Source organism: Echinops telfairi, unplaced genomic scaffold (genome assembly GCF_000313985.2).
Source record: "Echinops telfairi isolate 266 unplaced genomic scaffold, ASM31398v2 ScPeMD7_7420;HRSCAF=8458, whole genome shotgun sequence".
Lineage (NCBI taxonomy): Eukaryota > Metazoa > Chordata > Mammalia > Afrosoricida > Tenrecidae > Echinops > Echinops telfairi.
Window position 1 is genome coordinate 33,586,350 of NW_022111320.1, and position 19,192 is coordinate 33,605,541.

At 44.7% G+C, this 19,192-nt stretch overlaps 1 protein-coding gene across 2 annotated transcripts in view; it reads right to left on the minus strand.

The window, feature by feature from the left end:
• RARB (retinoic acid receptor beta) overlaps positions 1–19,192 on the minus strand; it is a 196,010-nt gene that overhangs the window by 147,049 nt on the left and 29,769 nt on the right. For both annotated transcript variants that reach the window (XM_004704030.2, XM_004704029.2), the window contains exon 2: positions 7,992–8,140. Coding sequence is in view for 1 of the 2 variants with exons in the window: in XM_004704029.2 (XP_004704086.1) it covers positions 7,992–8,140 (149 nt within the window). In the remaining variant the exon portion in view is untranslated. The remainder of the gene's footprint in view (positions 1–7,991; positions 8,141–19,192) is intronic.

Sequence of the window (19,192 nt, forward strand, 5' to 3'; positions counted from 1 at the left end):
GAGAATGATGAGGGCAATAAATGTACAAATGTGCTTGACACAATGTGTGTATGGATTGTGATAGAGTTGTATGAGCCCCAATAAAATGATTTTTAAAAATAATTTAAAAAATAGAAAACCTACTCTAGAACATCGCACACAGAACTTCCTACCATCAGTTTGAATACAGGTGAGGCAGTGGGGTGCTTTCTAATAGACAAAGCATTCCGATCCCAGTGCTAACGGAAGCTAGCTAGCTGGGTGGTCACGTGTGTGGATCTCAGTTTCCTTTTCTGTAAAATGGAGATCATAACATCTAGCCTGCAGGACTAGTAGAAGAATTAACCTCCTTTGATGTCTGGAGCTAGCACGCTGGTGGCACAGTGTATAAAGCATTACCTGCGCTAAAACCTGCCAGGTGTTCTACGGGAGAAGGATAAGGCAAGTCTGACTCTCCAATAGCTTACAGCCTGGGAAACACTTGCAGGGCAGTTCTGCTGTGTCCTACAGGGTCACTATAGGTCAGAATTGACTCCTCTTGTCCGGCTCCTCATCTGCACTCGGAGACATCGAGGATGCCCACTTTACACAAGTGCTATCTATTCCAGAAAGCGATCTACCACCTGCACCTCCTGGGTTTACTGAATTTGTGCTCGCCTTTGCTGTTGACTGGACACTTGAGCGGGTGCAAATTTGTGGGTTAGCTGTTGCTGCCGTTGCACATTTGCTGGGGCCCAGCAAAGTTCACTGGCACGACAAAGTGAAGTAGAACCGGCCCCAGCATATGTCTTTGCGTTCCAGCCTAAAATGACGCCCCCCCAAGCACACACACACTTTCACTACTCACAAAGTTGGGTTCTTCTCAGCCATGAGATTTCACCTAACCTCCCATCAAATCAGGTCCCCTCAATTATTTTTTTTATCATAACATTCTGTTTTCCTTTTGAATTTGCATTGTTTCTCACTGGTCCTTGTGAGGAATCTCATCTGTCTTGTTTACTCCCGTGCCTGGGTCGAATTAGCAGGTGTTTAACAAATATAGGCTGAAGAGGTATGAATGACCATGTGGATAGACCTTGTCAGGAGAGACCAACCCATGACACTAAGGAATGCAGACGCTAGTGTACGATCCAATGCCAACTCCAATACAGTCATGCTTTTGCAATGTTGCTTTTCCTCTAACAGAATTTGTTTCTTTGTGAATTGAATCTATGCTTGGCTGTGTAACTGGTTTGGCCAAAGCAGATGTTCCACAGCCTTTGCACCGTGGAGCTTGCCCTCTCTTACTGACGGGAGCCTTCTACCATGCTGTAGACAAGCCTGGGCGAGTCTGAGGGATGATGAGCAACAGCGTGGTAAGAAGTTCCAGGGAGCCCAGCCAAGGCCCCGGGCAAAGGAGTGAGGCCATCTCAGACCATCAGCCTGGGCCAAGCCAGCCCAGACAAGACGACCCACCCATAATTGCAACAGATAATAGATGTCTATTGTTTTAAGTCACTAAGCATCTGGGTGGCATGCGAAGCAGGAAAAGCTAACCGACAGAGCAGCCAATTGAATACATGCCAGAAGCCTTTCCAAAATGGGGTGCCAGGTATTTCTGGAAGCAGCTTTCTTAAAGGAGAATTTTGAATGTTTCTGACTTTGGAGAACAAACAAGTGTGAGCTGAGAGCGAGTGAGGTGGGAGGAGGAATGGCCAGGCAGAGAGAATGGTCTTGAAGTTACCAGGCTAGAGAGACCTCAACAAGTGGACATCAGCTCTTTCTAGTAGACCAGTGGTTCTCAACCTTCCTCATGCCGTGACCCTTTCAGACAGCTCCTCATGTGGTGGTGACCCTCCAACCATAACATTGTTTTCGTTGCTGCTTCGTCACTGTCATTTTGCTACTGTTATGAATCGGGCGACCCCTGTGAAAGGGTCGTTTGGCCCCCAAAGGGGTCACGACCCACGGTTGAGAACCGCTGTAGTAGTGGGAGGAAGGAATACAGCAGCCGTTTAAAGTCTGCCCAAAGACAGCTGGCCTGCCATCTTTGGCAGGAGAACTTTGAGCCACTCACTTCTGCATTTTAGAAATACCAAGGGGCCTAGCACCACTTATGGCAGCAGAGATCAAGGAACTGTTTCTGTAAATAAACGTTTATTGGACCACAGCCAGGCTCATTTGTTAACATATGGCCTATGGCTCTTATCATGATCCAATGACAAGATGGAGTCATTGCAACAGAGCAAGGGGCCCACAAAGCCTAACACATTTACGATCTAGCTCTTTAGAGAAGCAATGTGCCAATTCTGGCACTTGGGTCATCACAGGAGGCTGCATGCGGGACTCGTGTCTGGACCTGATGTTGATGGACAGAGGCAACACCTATGGAAAGATATCCTAAGCAAGAGGACTGAGATTATGAGTGATGCCATCTCCCTGCGTGTGAAAGTCATCGGCAATAATGCAAACATTAACTGTGTACCAGGCATCTTTTTAGATGTTTTACATATTGTCAAGTGTCATCAAGTTGATTGTGACTCACAGCGACCCTTTGTCTAACAGAACAAAACACTGCCTGGTCCTGTACCATCATCACAATCTTCGCTGGGTTTCCGTACATTGTTCCTACCACTTTATCCGTTCATCTCTTGATTATTTCTGACTCTCTTATGATGTCCTTCTCCAAGGGTTGGTTGCTCCTGAAAACATGTTCAAAGTACATGAGACAAACTCCCACCATCTCAGTGTCTAAGAAACATTCTTGCTGTACTTCTTCCAAGAAAGATTTGTTCATTCTCCCGAACTCCATAAATATATTCAGTATTCTTCATAACCATAATTCAAAAAAGTATCCATTTCTCCTTGGTCTGCCTTATTCATGTTCCAACTTTCACATGCCTGTGTGGTGACTGAAAATACCATGACTTGAGTCAGGAACACCTTATTGCTCAAAGAGGTCTTCTGCAGTAGAGCAGACCAATGCCCTGCATTGCTTGATTTCTTAACTGCTGCTCTACAAAGCTGCAATGACATTGATTGTGGATCCAAGTAAAACGAATTATTTGACAACTTCACCTTTTCTCCATTTATTAGGATGTTGGTTCAGTTGTAAGGATTTCTGTTTCCTTTATGTATAGGTGTGATCTCTACTAAAGGGTGTCTAGTCTTTGATTTTCATCAGTAAGCGCTTCCTCTGGCTTCAGCAAGGAGGTTGCATCATCAGCATACCACAGGCCAGTAATGAGTTTTCCTCCAACACTAAGGCCATGTTCTTTTTCATAGCGTCCAGCTTCTGGAATTATTTGATCAGCATGTGGATCGAGTAAGTATGTTGAAAGGATGCAAACTTTTCCAGATTTTAAATCACACAATATTGCCATGTTCTGTTCAAACAACCATCACTTGATCTGTGTACAAATTCTTCATGAAAACAATTACCATTCTTGCACCATTATCCACAATTTGCAATAACCCACAAAGTTAGATGTCTTTGCACTGACAATAAAGCGCACTCGCACGTGCACGCACACACACACACACACACACACACACACACATCTTTATGGTATTCTCTGCTTTCAGTCAACGTCTGTCTGACATGGGTAACTATAACCTTTATTCCATGTCCTCTTCTGAATCTTGAATTTCTAGCAGCTCCCTGTTGCTAAAATGTTGTAATCGTTTTTGAATTATCTTCACTAAAACTTTACCTGCATGCGATATTAATGGTACTGCTTGAAAATTGTTTAACTCTGTTGAGTCACTTGTCTTTGGGGTGAGCACAAATATGTATTTCTTCCAGGCCGCTTTTATACAGTAACTCATTGTATTCTCCTCATAATGTGATAAGGTAGGGGTTATTAAATATCTCCACTCACCCAAGAGAAAACTGAGGCACAGAGAGTTTAAAATGTTTGCCAAAGCCACACAGCCAGTAAGTAGCCTAGCTAGGCTATCATGCTTTGAAAGTGATACAAATTAATGTATAAACTATTACAGTTAAGGTCAAAATTATGCATAAATTATGCTATGAGTACAGCAATTGATTCCTAAAAGCACATGAAAACCAGTTTTATTATTTTTTATTGTTAAATGTTTTGGGCTAACCACATCACACATTCATAATACTCTGTAATAGGAAATTTCTGTACCCAGCTGGAATTCCCCCTGATGGGACATCCTAAGGGTGGGTCTGATGGTGATGTTGTCATGGTGATGCTATGTCAATAGAGAAGCCACTAGCTATTCCAAGGAATGGACCAACCCATGTAATAGATTCTGGCCACTATCATATGACTACAAGCAGGGACTGAAGCTTAATTTTCCCTAGGAACATGAAGATTCTCTATGTAACAGTCAACAGGGTCATCTTAGCCATGGCAGGCAAAATCTTTACAGGTATCATTTTCTGAAAAAAAAAATATATATATATACATACACACACACATATATGTGTGTGTGTGTGTGTGTGTGTGTGGCCCTGGCTGAGAATCCTCCTTTATGCCTGAGGGTCCTAGCCCTCTGATCTCCACCCAAAGAATGGATCAGTCCTTTTAGGTCAGTCGGGGACCCAGGGTACATCTGCCAGAGCCAATGATGGCATCACCCATGGGGCCCATTGTCCATAATGACATCCAATACGGGAAGAATTCCAGAAGAGAAGATGCTTCTTGATTCATTACCTGATTGAATCACCAGGGAGAAAATGCTAATAGTCACCAGGAAGATTAAAATGTTATAAGCGGCCAGAGCATCCATTGATTCAGAGGACATTTGAATAATCTGAATACAAAAAACCTGAAAAATACATAAAGTTATTCATCCAGAAATGCCACATCTACAATTTGTCCTAAAGGAAACTCTCACAGTTGTACCTCAAGGCTCCTCATTAAAATATCACTTGTGATAGAGAAAAACTGGACCCATGTCAATTATTTAGCAATAGATATTACTTAAATAATTGATGATATAATAACCAACTACTATGTTAATGAGCTAACCATAAAAACTATGTATTTCTTTAAATGTTGGTCAAGAGTGATTCTTTTTAAATTTTATTGTATTGGAGACTCTTACAGCTCTTATCACAATCCACACATATATCCATTGTGTCAAACACATCTATACATATGTTGTCACCATCTTTTTCAAATCATTTTCTTTCCACTCTAGCCCTTGCTATCAGCTTCTCTCCTCCATGTCCCTTTGTAATCTATAAATTATTCTTTTTTTTCCCCCCTGTCTTACACCAACCACTGTCTCCCTTAACCCACTTTTCTGCTGTCCATCCCCCTGGTCATGAGTGCTTATTAAATTTAAAAAGTAGCTCCAGACCAGCGCGCAACATACAATCCTATGTTTGTTAAACAAAATAAAAATTCACAACATACATATATTCTTAGATAAATTAAAGGCCAGTAAGCGTGCTTCCCAGGATGTAAGTCTGATTGTTTCCATTTTCCAATTTTTAAACTTCAATTCTGTATTATACAGGTGCTTTTTAAAAAGTGGTAACAAAAGTTATAGTCCATTTCTAAAAAGTTGAATTTCTTTTACTCTGGCTGTTTGATGTTGATTTTCCCATCTCCTACTCTCCAGTTCTATGAGCTGTGTCACCCTATTTTCCCACCCAGCCAAAATGCTGAGCAGCCCATTTCAGGAACCAGGAGGAAGCAGGGTACAAATTCAGAGGCCCACACACAATGCCAAAATGATCAGGCTAGACAACGAATAAGCTGGCCAAGTCATCTGACCTTTTGGGGTCTATGGCTCTTGCAAAAATATACCATAACATGCCTCTGGACAGCCTAGTCAGACTTATCAAAGTTGTTTGTGCTGGTATGGGTTTTGTTTTTGTTGGGGTTTTTCCTAAAAAGAGTCCGAGTCCTTAAGAGGTCAGAGAATTAGCTGACTAAGAGCTGATTAAAACAGTTTGTTCTGTACAGCTTGTGAAAGAGCTTCAAAGGAACATCCTGGTGTCCCTCACAAGAGCTGACAAGTTGCATTACTTCTTTCCCCCGGGCCATGACAGGAGCAGGTGAGTGGAGCCATCAACACTGCTCCTTAAGATTTCTAGACATGAAAATAATTCAACGTTTTCTAAAATAAAGAGATCTCCGTTCACCGGACTTTTAAATGAGCATAGAAAATGGTTTATGTACCTATTGCACAACAAATGGGCAAAGCGATTTGATATTCCCTGAAGCCTTACCAAATCCCAGGATGAAGTAAAGAAGGATCGGTTAGGGTTACCAATAAGCTAACAACAGTTCAATGCAAAGCAGCTCACTTTTTATCCTGCAGCCAACTGGTTGCCCTTCTAACTTTTCTGATCGCCATATGTCTGAAGCTATTGGAGGAAAGGGTGTTCCGCAGAAGTTTTAAAACCACCAAAGTAATCCCAGAGGCAGAGAGATGTCATGAGGTCTTTGAAGAATTTCCCGGAGTCAGTCTTGCCCTATAAAATAATGCGCATGCTTGCGCAAGTGATTTGAAAAGGAAGTAAAATGTACTTTGAAGGAGTGACATGCACGTAATTGTTCAACTTGCTTCCCTACGTACTTATTAGACACCGGTCAGGATGTGAGGTGCTGGGCAATAGACCCAGGGTCTCACTCTGAGTCTACAGGCAATGAGACATACAATGTGGTAGAGGGATGCAAGCGTGACTCCAAGCTTCCGCTCCCTGTACCCGTGCCTCTTGCCCGGTGATTCATCACTTTCAGAAGTTGAGTTGGTTTCCATTTCATGAATCTGGTCTGACCTTGTGACTTGCTTTGGCCAAAAGAATGTGATCAACCTGATCGTGTGCCACTTCTGAGTCTCAATCTCAGAAATTCTTATGTGCTCCCATCTCCTCTTCTGGAACCCTGAGAATAAGCCAGAGCCATCCCGATGGGAGGCGAGACCACAAAGCTTCCCAGACAAGAGCCAGTCCCTCCCCAAAGCAGCTGACCACAGATAGCATGTGGAACGTAGCCAAGATCAGAGGAGCCACCCAGATAAGCCTGAGCTAAAAATGTAGCCCACCCCATCCGAGGCTAAACAGAAGACTGGGTTCTAAGCCATTAAGTTTAAGGATGGCTTGTTACACAACAGTAGTTAACCATGACATTCACAAGTACTAATTCTTTTAAGCCGAACACACCATGCTATGGGAGCATCTGATGGGAGTACTTGTAGTATTTCCCCAACATGTTCACCATTATCAATGTACCCTGCGATTTAGATGTACAAACAACAGATCGAAACAACCACCCAGAGAGAACTTAAAGAAGTTGTATATCTAGGGAAGGGCTGGCTCAAGACAGCCATAGTCCCTCTGAGAAATTTTCTATGGATGAGTTGAATTTGCTGATTAAGTCATTCCTTGTTTCTTTCCCTCTCTTGGAAAAAATAAAAAGCTCTTTTCACTCAATTAAGCTTGTTGGGCTAGATAACAAGTGTCTAACTTGATTCAAAGCAGCCATATCCTCCTTGACACATGTTCAGCCTCCCGGACTCTGAAGGCTGGGATTTTAAATCCAACTCCTCTGAATTTATGACACACCTACAAGCTGAAAATCAAACTGTAATTCAAAGACCACAGGGCTGAGAAAACAGCCAGGAGATAAATCCCAATTTCAACCTTGGAATCTCTGCAAGTTGATTCAGTGGGCTGTCGGTCATATTTAAAAATAAAATAAAAATACCCAAATGGCACAGATGGTGTATGCTTTAAAAAGAAACAGAATGACACTTCTCAGGGCTACCATCGAAAAGGTTCTTATAACCCCCAAAAAACTATGATGCGAGGGGGTTTACAAGTCCTAGAACCAATGGCCCCCGATCAGTCTTTTCTGGAAGTTTTCTGAACACTGTCCCCTGGTGAGATATGGGAATGAAAGGAAAGCCCTCCCACACAATCCGCCCCACCACGCTGATCCCAGGTGAAGTGGCCTGGTCCAAGCAGTCCTCTTCGGGAGCGCCGAGCCGCCTCCAGGGAGCTTGGGGAGAAGGCAAGGCCGGCACCGAGGCTGGCTGGTACTCACTTTACAGCCTTCGCAGGCGCTGACTCCATAGTGATAGCCCGATGATTTGTCCTGGCAGACGAAGCAGGGCTTGTAAACTCGAGGGGGAGGCAGTGGAGACGGAGGGCTGGGGAGGAGCTCCTCGGAGCTGGTGCTTTGTGTCTCGATCGCTGCGAAGGAGATCAAGGGAGAGGAGGAGGAAAAACAGAGAAAACACATTTCAGTTCATTTCTTTCTTTTCTTTCTTTTTTATTTATTTATTTATTTTTTCATTTCTTTCTTTGATGATGACGATTTTCTCATCAGTGTGAACGTACAGGACTCTGCCTCAAATCGGCAAGAACTCCTCCGGTGGGGACAGGCCCGCCCTAACAGTTGTCATTGTAATCATAGCAACCACCACACTGACGGTTACAGGCCATCCCCAGTTGGCAAAGCAATCCCCGGGGTCTCTCCCACATGACGTTGTCCATAGCACCAAAGGCTCACTAATTGTCACCACCATTTCACCCCCGGGAGGAAGGAAACTCAGAGGAGTGCAGTGACTTGTCCAAGATCACACAGGGCAGGGGTGACTCAGACTCCTGTCCTCCTCTCCTGATTCCCTGAGCGCGACTCCAACCTCTCAAATGACGGATTTCACTCTCTTGTCACTCGGCTAAAAGTCCGTTTCTTTGGGGAGAAAGAAGAGCCGTTCAGGGAGTACATGGCAGGTGTCTTTTACATGCGGTCATCGAGGTCTACAACATTAGCACTATTATTAAAGCCCTTGTGACCTAATGACTGGTCCTGGATGAGCATCATCATCATCATTAGGTACTAGACCCTACTAGGCCCCACCGCAGAGCGACAGAATCAGAATCTGCATTTGCTAAGATCCTCCGGGGGGAGGCGCTGGTTCAGCTCTAATAACATCGCACAGCAGGATGGCTCATTTCAAACTCACAGACAGTACATACGATCACCCACCTCACTTTCAAAATTACGTGGGAACGGGAACTCACAGAACTTAAGACCAAGTAGTCTCCCATCCCTGTTGCCCAGGTTTCTGTTCAAAGTCGAAGCAGGAACACGTCCTACTTTGCCTACTAAAGAATGCTCATTAAACATAAAGGAAATGGGTAATTGCCAACCCAAAGCCATCGAGTTGATTTTGACTCGCAGAGACCCAGCAGAGCAGCACTGGCGCTTTGGTTTCCAAGACTGTCAACAGACAGCCTGATCGTTCTTCCTTGGAGCAGCTGGTGAGGTTCAAACTGATGACCTCGTGACTAGCAGCTCAATGCACTACACTGCCGGGGCTCCATCTAGGGGTGATTATCACTCAAAAAACCAAACTCACTGCCATGGACAGTCAATGTCCACTCAGCAACGCTTGAGGGCAATGTAGAACAGCCCCCATGGGTCTCTGGGACTATAATGCTTTCTTGGGATTTTTTTTTTAAGATTTATAATGATAACCAATATAAATGATTGTCTTCATTTTTATTAATTTTCCACTTGTTTTATTGAGATAAAATTCACATATCATTCATTTCCCTAGTTCAGTTGTATTGAATACATTGGATGTAGAAAGACATGCCAAACTTTAACTATCAAATCATCAAAATGATTCTGGATGCCTTTTGTTTTCTTTGCTTTTTGCTCATTGCTCTCTGCCTTTCAGTTATCTAGAATGCACAAAAAAGCTCAAAGAGAAAAAAATAAGTGATTTTAAAAACTTGCGTGGAGTCCCCATTGCCTGTAGAAGAAAGTTAGCTTGCTGATAAGTTAGCTTGGTGTGATTTTATATATATATATATATGATCAGTTCCAGCACATCTACCCCTCACCTGTATTCACCATTTGCTCCCCAATTCCCCTCAATCTCCCCCACTCTCCCCAGACTCGAACTCTACACAGGAGTAGAAAGTTGCCTCGTTCTCAAATATGACAAGCTCTTACGCCAACATCACGGTTGTTGCACCAACCCTTTCTCTTGTCTGGAAAACACTTCGGTTCTTTGCAGTTGCTTAGAGCAAATGTTGCTGGGAGCAAATGTGACTTCCTTGGACAGGATGCTGCTAATTAAAACGCCCTTTCCACTCTCTATCCCATTCGTTTATTTTCTTCAAGACGCTAACTTGTGTGTACATTTAGAAAGTCTGTGTACACACCTGTAGTCTATATCTCCTTCCCCTTCACGAGAACATGGGTTTCATGAGTCCGAGAGACTAGGCGGCATTGTTTGCAACTGCGCTGCAGACTTACACGGTGTTCTGGCCCTAGTAGGTAATCAATAAATATTTGTTGAACTCGTGAATCGACTTTATCCTTTTCATTTTTTCTTCCTCATTTTAAGCACTAAGTGCTCCTCTAAATTATTAAGTGATAAAATTAGAAATCAAATAGCTTTCTTATACTCATTTGCTTCCATAAAGTAATTAATTATCTCTTTGGAATAGAATCAACTGTAATTATAGTATTTTCATAATTCAAAAGAACTTTGGAATGAATTCATTAGAGTAATATGGCTTCTAGTAGATAAATCTATTATACTCTTCTCTGGTTGGGACTAAGCTATCTGGATACATTTGCCATTCTCAAGTGCATTATATCTTGTGGCAAATATGAAGCCCTTCCTCTGGACAGCTTGGCACACTAAAGTTTTATCTGCTAGCAAGCTATAAATGCCAAAATATTTCCCATGCTGAGCTAATGAGGTTCACTTCAGGCAAAGGAGTTACAACATTAACAAGAAAGCACTACTTTTGAAAACTGCTACGAAACAGTATATTGGTCTTTGCTAAAATCCAAGAAAACACACATTTACACTCAGCCACCACCCTGTCACTACGAGAGAAATAGAGAGATCATCTTGGGATATATCCTGCCACCTCTTTATTCTATATATATCAGTATATTTGGCTTACTTGTTTACTGAAGGGGAATAATATTTACTGAAGGGGAATAATATTATAGATTAATTTCCTTGTCAGGGAATATTTTTTTCCTGTAAAACGTCCCATTATGATGAACCTGTGAGCTAGTATCAGAACAGCTATGATTATTTCTTCAGGATCCATTCTCAGAAGAGAATGTATGGTTAGTTAAAATATTTGGTCCGATTTTAATTTAGGTAGAGAAATCCACTTCTAAAATGTCAGTGCTGATTTACATACTGAATATCAACACGGAGCGCTGGAGGTGTAGTGGTTATGTGTTGGGCTGGCAACGGCAAGGTCAGGAGTTTGAAATTACCAGCCGCTCCATGGGAGAAAGACAAGGCTTTCTATTCCCATCGGGGTACCCTTCCAGAAACCCACAGGGGCGCTGCTTCCCCTCCTACAGACTCTTAGTGAAGAGTCAGACTCCTCTGTGGCAGTGAAAGGGAGTGAGTGAGTGAGTGAGTGAGTAAGTGAACGTCAACCTGTGGAGTCTTTGTAGAGTTCAAAGGATTCATTGCTGGACTACTGAAAGGTTGGTGATTCAAATCCACTCAGAGGTGCCTGGGGAAGAAGGCCTGTCCACCTGCTTAAGAAAAGGCACTCTGGAGCATGCGCTGCCGGACCAGTTCCGCCCTGAACTCAGGAGAATCGCCGTGAGGGCAGCGGTCATTAGCAGCCACAGCAGCCACACGGACGAGCTCTTCCTGACTGGGCCCCAAATGTTTGGGGTTGGTTTCATTTGTGCACCTCCAATTCCACTCCGCCAGGGCTGTGCCATCCCTGCCTCGTATTCTGCAGAGAAACTGTGCAGGGGGTGGTGGTGGTGGTGGTGTGTGTGTGTGTGTGTGTGTTTCAGCGTTCTACCACCGGTGTTGAAACGCTCATCTGGCTTATCTCGGAAAGTTGTAAATAGAACGCTGTGAGGGCTGGAGTCAGCTATCACAGCTATGCGCTGAATGTCAAAAAGTGGGCGGTAATTTCCATAAATATGCTACTTCAAATCCGTGTAGTGAAGGATGTCCAGTATTTCATTTTCCAATGAAAAGAAACGGAACTGTGGGCAATTTAGTATCGAAGACACGGGGTAAAACACACACACACACACACACACACACACACACACACACACACACACACAAGCCTAAGTTGGATCTCGAAATTCCCACATCCTGCACAAAGGTGGGTAAAAAGCCTTGTTCTCTGGATGGGAGTTGTTGATAACAAATGAATGAAACCAGGCTTCTTCTCAACAGTTGCCATCAATGAAAAGGCTCTAAATGCAAATCATCAATAGTGAGGGCATCATGCTGTGGAAGGTACATGGTACAGTCCCGGAGTTTCAAATTGTTGGGGCTGCTATTGTATTTGTACACCCACGAATGTGACATAATACGGAGCTCTCCAAACGTGGTGTCACACTACAGGGATCAGGTAGGGAGTTTGCAACCATCCTGATGCCCCATCTGTACCCCATTATGTCGGAAAATCTGGGGAAGAGACCCAGGGGTCAGCGTACTTTTAACAAATGGGAATCAATGCATCGATACAACAGCGATTCAATACGACATCTCCAATTCAGATCAGGAGAAACCAGGGGAGACATCTCTGAGGAGGTGACCATACTGCAGTCCCAAAGAAAAATCTATTTTTTTTCATTGTGGTATGGAATAGAAATGCCGTAAATGCCATAAACAAATCACACGCAACCCAAAACTGACAAGCTACCGGTATGACAAGAGATAATCATCTTCAGATCAATGGCCTACTGATGTTAAAGATACACACGCACACACGTTTCAGATACCATGCTCCATATTGATATCTTATGGTCTTTCATGTGCTCAGTGTAGCTTATCACACTGAGGACAATGCCAAGAAAAAGAGAAAAGAAAAATCTCTGAGGGACAGTTCGATCGCCGAAGCTGGCCTCAAACAGACAAACCATGACAAGTGCTGCAGTCACATAGGGAAGCATCAACAGAGAGACAGATTCAGAATGTTCATCGACCTCTTGCCTTTTTGGCAATACAGCAGATACACACAGTCCCATTGACAAAGTTCATCAGAGCCCCGCTTCCCCTTTGTCTTCCCCACATAAGAAAGACAATGGGACCAAGGTGGCAGCGGCTGGAGGCTCCCTGTCACCAGTCATCTTTGGCTTTTAAGGTAGATACAGAGTGCTCTGAGCCATTGATCTGTTCACTGTCATCCTGCTTAAATCAATAATCTATTAGTCCCTTTAAATTAGAGTTAGATTCATCAAATGCCCTTGAGAGGCCTCAAACATCTTGCTCCTTATTCCGGGCAAGCACAATCCATCTACAGAATGATACAATTTTTGCTCAAAAACTCTGCCGGCTCAGCAGACAGCGTGTTCTGTATTAGCTCATTCAGCGATCTCAGGCAGGCCAAAAAAAGCAGTTTTTAGGCTTCCCAAGGGGCAAACGAGGCAAATGCACTCCAGCCATCCTAATGTGCTTTCAGGTTGGGGAAGAAGCCGTCTTGGAGGGGCCATTCAGGCCTGCCTGCTGCTTCTCTTTCTCTCCTTGCTTACTCGTGACTGATTCTCTTCTTGTCTCCCAACCAGCGGCAGCCTCGGAAGTGGCACGCAACCTGCTAAGCAGATGGGCTGCCCTGCTTCATCAGGGAATGGCCCTGTCAGAGGAACTTCTGCTTCCAGGCAAGATGGATGCTCGGCTCCAAGGGTCCGAGCCGAGTCAGTACCGGAGATGCCGAGCGGGCTTCTCTGGGACTGGACAGGACAAGAGGAGATGCGAACCCTAAGAAAACCTAGAGAGGCACCAAGTCAGCACTCAGGGAAGACTCGCGCCCACGTGTGCCAGGCTGGCAACATAAAGAGGAGCATCTCTAAGGAAAACAAAGCCAGAATCACCGTGGGCTGCTTCCTGCAGTTCAAGAACATCAGCCGCCCTGGGGACAAAGACAGGGCTTTCCGCTTCCCTAAGGAGTTACAGTCTCGGAAGCTCTACCTGTCCTATAGGGTCCTTATGAGTTGGCATCCACTTGATAGCAGTGTGTGTTTTTTTGGGGGGGGTTGATAGGAAGATTAAGTGAGGGAGGCTTTAAAGCAGTATGGCCCCTAAGAGCAGCGGGGTCCCTGAGTGGGGGTGGGGTCGGGGAGACATTTGTTTTCAGTGAGTAGTTTTCATACTAGAGTGATGAGCCCATTTTTCCACCTTTCTTTTATCTCCACCTTTCTTTCTAATCCCCTCGGAGATTGATAGACTTCGACAACAATGGATCTCTACGGAAAAAAGAATTAGAAGGCAAAAGCCTCCCTATTCATAAAAATGTTTTTAATCCTACAGATAGAAAATTACTGTCCCATTGCTATATGCAAGTTCCTAATCACTCACTGCATTTCTGCACTTCCCTCCTTGTGGCCCCACCCGCTGCCGGCCACTGGATTCGAACTGATGGTGACCCAACAGGAAAGAACCACTGTTCCCCAGGGTTCTGCCACTGCACATCTTGACAGGAGCAGATGGCACAAAGCAGCCCTGAGTGAGTCCTCAATGACCGGTGGGCTGGAAACACCAACCTGGCACTTAACTCATTGCACCCCCAGGGCACCTGCCAGGTCACTGGCCAGGACTGGTCTGAGGGTCTGCTCTCAATATATTGCCGACAAAACCAAACCCAATGTCACACTAACCCAAATCTCCGCAGGCTGGTACCAAGGCAGAATACGAGCTCACCCACGGCCAGAGCTTCTAAGCGTTGCCACAGCTCTGGGGGTGGAGTCTTTTTCTAAGGAAACCCCAGGTGCACGCGTGCGCTCACACACACACACACACACATCAATGTTGCCTGTTAAGAGGACCTGACACTTAAGAATGCAACTCACCTGAGAAAACACAGTATAAATGTTGTTACAACACACCGGAGTCTCGTTTAAACACACACACACACACACACACACACACACACACACACAGTCTCAACAATAGCTCCCTTCACAATTCCTAACATGCTTGGCATTTTTCTCAAGGGTAGATTAAAGTAGCAGATAACATTTTTTAAGAGAGCCCTGAGTGTGGGCATGTATGTGTATATACATAGACAGACACACACTAGGTAGGTAGATAAACGGACAGACAGAGAGAGGGACACCTGTGGAAGAGTGGTTAAGCATGCAGCTAACAGACCCTCTCAGCTCCTTTGCACAGAGAATCTGGGGTTGGTCTGCTCGGAAAGATCCTCCCCGCCATCCCAGCCATAGGAACCCCCAGGGGAAGTGCTCCTCGGAAGGAGCCCCAGGAGTAGGGTCCACTCAAAGGCACTGGGATGGGTGACTGGGTGGATGACTGCATGGATACGTTTATTATTTTTTTATTGTTTCTTTGTGAGCGCTAATTTACTGCTGGCTAACCCATGCTGACAGATTTCAGGATTTCATGTTGGGCTTGATTAGTAGCAGGCAGACATCATGCATTATGAAAGCCCTTTCTTTGCACTAGAACCACCTACAATTAAGGCTATATTCTAAAAGCACTCTCCGGGCAGGGGCAGCTGAGCCTCAGAAGAAAAAGGAGTTGTAAAGCAAAAGGCATTTCCTGCATGGCCCCAGGGGAATTTGGAGCCCAGTGCACCCTAGGTCCCCGGTGAGAGGGAGTCATTTCAGCTCATTAAGGGGAACAGCAAAGTGTTGCATTTGGTCAGGACATCCAGTTGGGCTTCATTTTTGTTGGCACTGAAGAGCGCTGGTCTGGATTTCCCCCTTTTATTCAGTGGATTCGCTGCAGGATTGCAGGGCCCACAGCTCACATACATTAGTGGGGGAAGTTAAAGGAAACGACAAAGTTCAACGAAAGTACAAGTAATTAGAACCAGATTTTCCGCTGCTTGGATGTGCGCCTGCGTGCAGGAGCGCTTGTGTGGACATTTTATTAAAATGTAATTTACATGCCTCCAAACGTTTGCGTGGAGGGAGAAAAAAATGCCATACTGTCGCTCATTTAATTTTCATGTCGCCTCTGCACGAGGGGGCCTGCTTTTAATCATCTTTCAAGAAAAGCGGTTTGTTTCCACACACATGGGTTTTGCAAATCTGTGAATCGCATTCTGAAATTAGGTCATTGCCAAACAAGAAAAACTCTGCTTTGAAATTGTCTTGCCTTATACTCTGCTTGCTGCTGGCTTTGTTATTATTAAGCAGATCCAAGATCAGGCCCGGGTTTGGCGCAGGCCAGGGAGGGAGGGGGCCGGGAGGGAAGGAAAACATCATTGTGGGACTTTGGCAGTCTTGACTCAGTAACCTGCCCGTGACCCTGGAAGAGTGTGTGTTTGCCCGGGTCACCCAGGATCCTGGCGGAGGGCTGGAGCCGGGTTATGAGCATCCCCGCTATTCTGACCACACACGCAACAGGTGCAGAGCACAGGCAGGGGGCAAAGGCTGGGGGAAGGCTTTGATTTTCAAGTCCTTAAGTACAGTTTTCCTTCTTCTTAAAAGTGTGGGTCCCGGATCTGCCAGTGTCCGCACCCTCTAGGCAGTAAGAAATGCCGAATCCCAGGCCCTCTGAGAATAGCACTCAAAACTCTGGGAGTGGGGATCCTCGATCTGTGTTTTAAGGACCCCCCCCCACCAGATGGATATGGATGGATATGCTCAAATTTGAGAGCCACTGATCCAAGCTCTTCAGTGAGGTGGAGTATTAGCATCAGCTACTTTCCCTTTGCACAAGCCCATGCTACATAGCCCGCACTTTGTTAGACACAGTGCAGTGGGATCTGCACTGAGAGAAAGGAGAGAGGAGAGAAAGGAGGAGGGGAGTGGGGTGGAGAGAAAATGCCTTTCTCTCTCAGGGAATTTCAGCAGTAGCTTTTAGTTGGCAGGAGGTTCAAAGCTACATCTGAAAAGCCCAAACTAATAGTATCTACCATTTACTGAGCAGGGGAAAGATGAGGCTTTCTACTCCCATAAAGAGTAAAGATGAGGCTTTCTACTCCCAGAAAGAGTTACTGGGAAACCTACAGGGGCAATTCTGCCCTGCCCTAGAAGATTGCTATAAGTGGGCATTGACTACATGGCAGTGAATTACTGTATGCAGGAGTGGCTGGATGGTGTAAACCGTTAGCCCACTTCACTGCTAATCAAAAGCTTGTAAGTTCAAAACCACCCAGAAGCACTCAGAAACCAAGCCTTGGTGAAATGGTTCTGAAAATCACCCATTGAAAACCCTGGGTAGGTGCGGGGTGGAGTGGGGGGCCACAGCTGTATTCAGACACACAGAGCCACCAGGAGTCCTATGAATAGCAGCTGGTTTTACTTTGTGCTTCTGAAAAATCACTGCCTTCTAGTCAATTCTGATCATAGCAACCCCATATAGGGTTTCTGGGGCTATGGATCTTTACATCCAGCTTCAACTTTCTCTCAAGGATCAACGAAGGAGTTTGAATCACCAATCCTGTGCTTAGCACAACACCTAACCTACAGCTCCAAACACTGAAAATGCACTGCCTTTGAGTCGGTTCCAACTCCTAGCACTTCTACGGGACTGAGGACAACTCCTCCTCAGGGGTTCCCAGACTAGAGACTTTATGGAAGAGGCTGCTTCAACTTTCTCCCATGGAGTGGAAAGTGAGCTTAAACTGCTGACCCTGCAGTTAACAGCAGTTAGCAGCTCAACAAAGAACCCGCACTGCCACCAGAGGGGTTGCATCTGCTAATTCACTTCACCCAAAAAAACCAGAGCGTCTCTCTTGGGTTTCCAAGGCTGTGAATGTTGGTGGAAGCAGGGCCACAGCTTCTCCTTCACATCAGCTGGTGGGTTCAAACCGCTGACCTTTTTGTTATCAGCCCTCTGCTTTAACCAGAGCTCTGTTTTAATTTATTTAATTCCCCAAAACGAAGCCGTGAGGAAACAGGAACTTTGTCTTGAAATTAGAATATTTAAGAAACACACACACAATAGAAAAACAACAATGCCTTCAGCCTTTACAAAAGACAATTTTTAAAAAAGTAAGAAAGAAAATCAAACTCATTGCCAACCGACTGGATTCCACCACCTAGCTATCCTGCAGGGCAGGGGTGTCAAAGTGGTGGCCCGTGGGCCTCCTGCAGCCCCCGAGGTAATTTTTTGTGGCCCACAACGCTCTGAAATAAAATGTAACAAGGGAATTGTGTGTACGGTATTGCCTCGATCTCCCCTAAGTATTATTTTCTTTATAACAATTTTTTTCTATTTTCATTTTATTTCAGAGCATCATGGGCCACAACAAATTACCCCGGGGGCTGCAGACAGCCCGTGGGCCACTAGTTGGAGCTCCCTGCTCTAGGGCATGGTAGAACTGCCCCTGTGGGTTTCTGGGTCTGTAACCTTTTACAGGAGTAGAAAGCTGCTTCTCTCTCCTGAGGGACTGATGGTTGTTTTGAACTACTGACCTTGTAGTTATGAGCCCAATGTGTAACCCACTGCGCCACCAGGGCTCCTTGAAGAGAATCTGGTGAGTTAAAATATGATGATGATTTTAGTAAAACCTTCAGCTTTTCAACGTCTCATTTTCTCCCTCCCTCATTTATTTTTTTCCCATTAGAAAGGTCTCTGAATATGATCTTGTCAGGCTGACTCTCTACTGGCTCAAGTTTGAGAACGGCAGAGCTGTGCAATCGCCTGTCTTTTCATCCATGGCTATGACGTTCCAAGAGCTGGTTTTATTCATGCTATGGCGAAATCTGTCAAGACGGTTTGGACTTAAGAGAGAGAGAGAGACTGAGGATCCACTAATCACTCTGTAGTTCAGCTTCACGAGTCTGGGCTCGGGGCCAGCAGTAGAAATTATTCCTGCGATGGACTTTCACCAGGGGAAGTGCTGTCATCTTTTCATAAGGGGCCATGACAAGTTCCAACACCTACATTTCATTTTTATAATGTGCTTTCTTGCTTCAAGGAACATGTTCGAAAATTATCTCCTAGGTTGTTTTGTGTGACATTTTTAACAGATGATACTTTATTTTACTATTTTCTAAGACGTACTAAGATAGCTTATGACACTAAATTCTCCCCTAAAATCATTTAACAGGACGACACCGCTAACTACTTATTAATGATCTGAACCAGGGGCCATCTGAAAAGGAACCGCCTTAAGTGAGCTAGTGCCGGAAGGGGTCTCGGGAGTCATGTGTAGATGAAGCTAATTGCATTGCAATATTAAGATCCCCCTGAAGAGTTAATCTCAACATCAAATGATTCAGTTCTATATTGTGTTTCCAACCAGTAGGCCTATAATTTTTTAAAAGGCATGACTGCAGGCATAGCATTCTTTTAGCTGTCC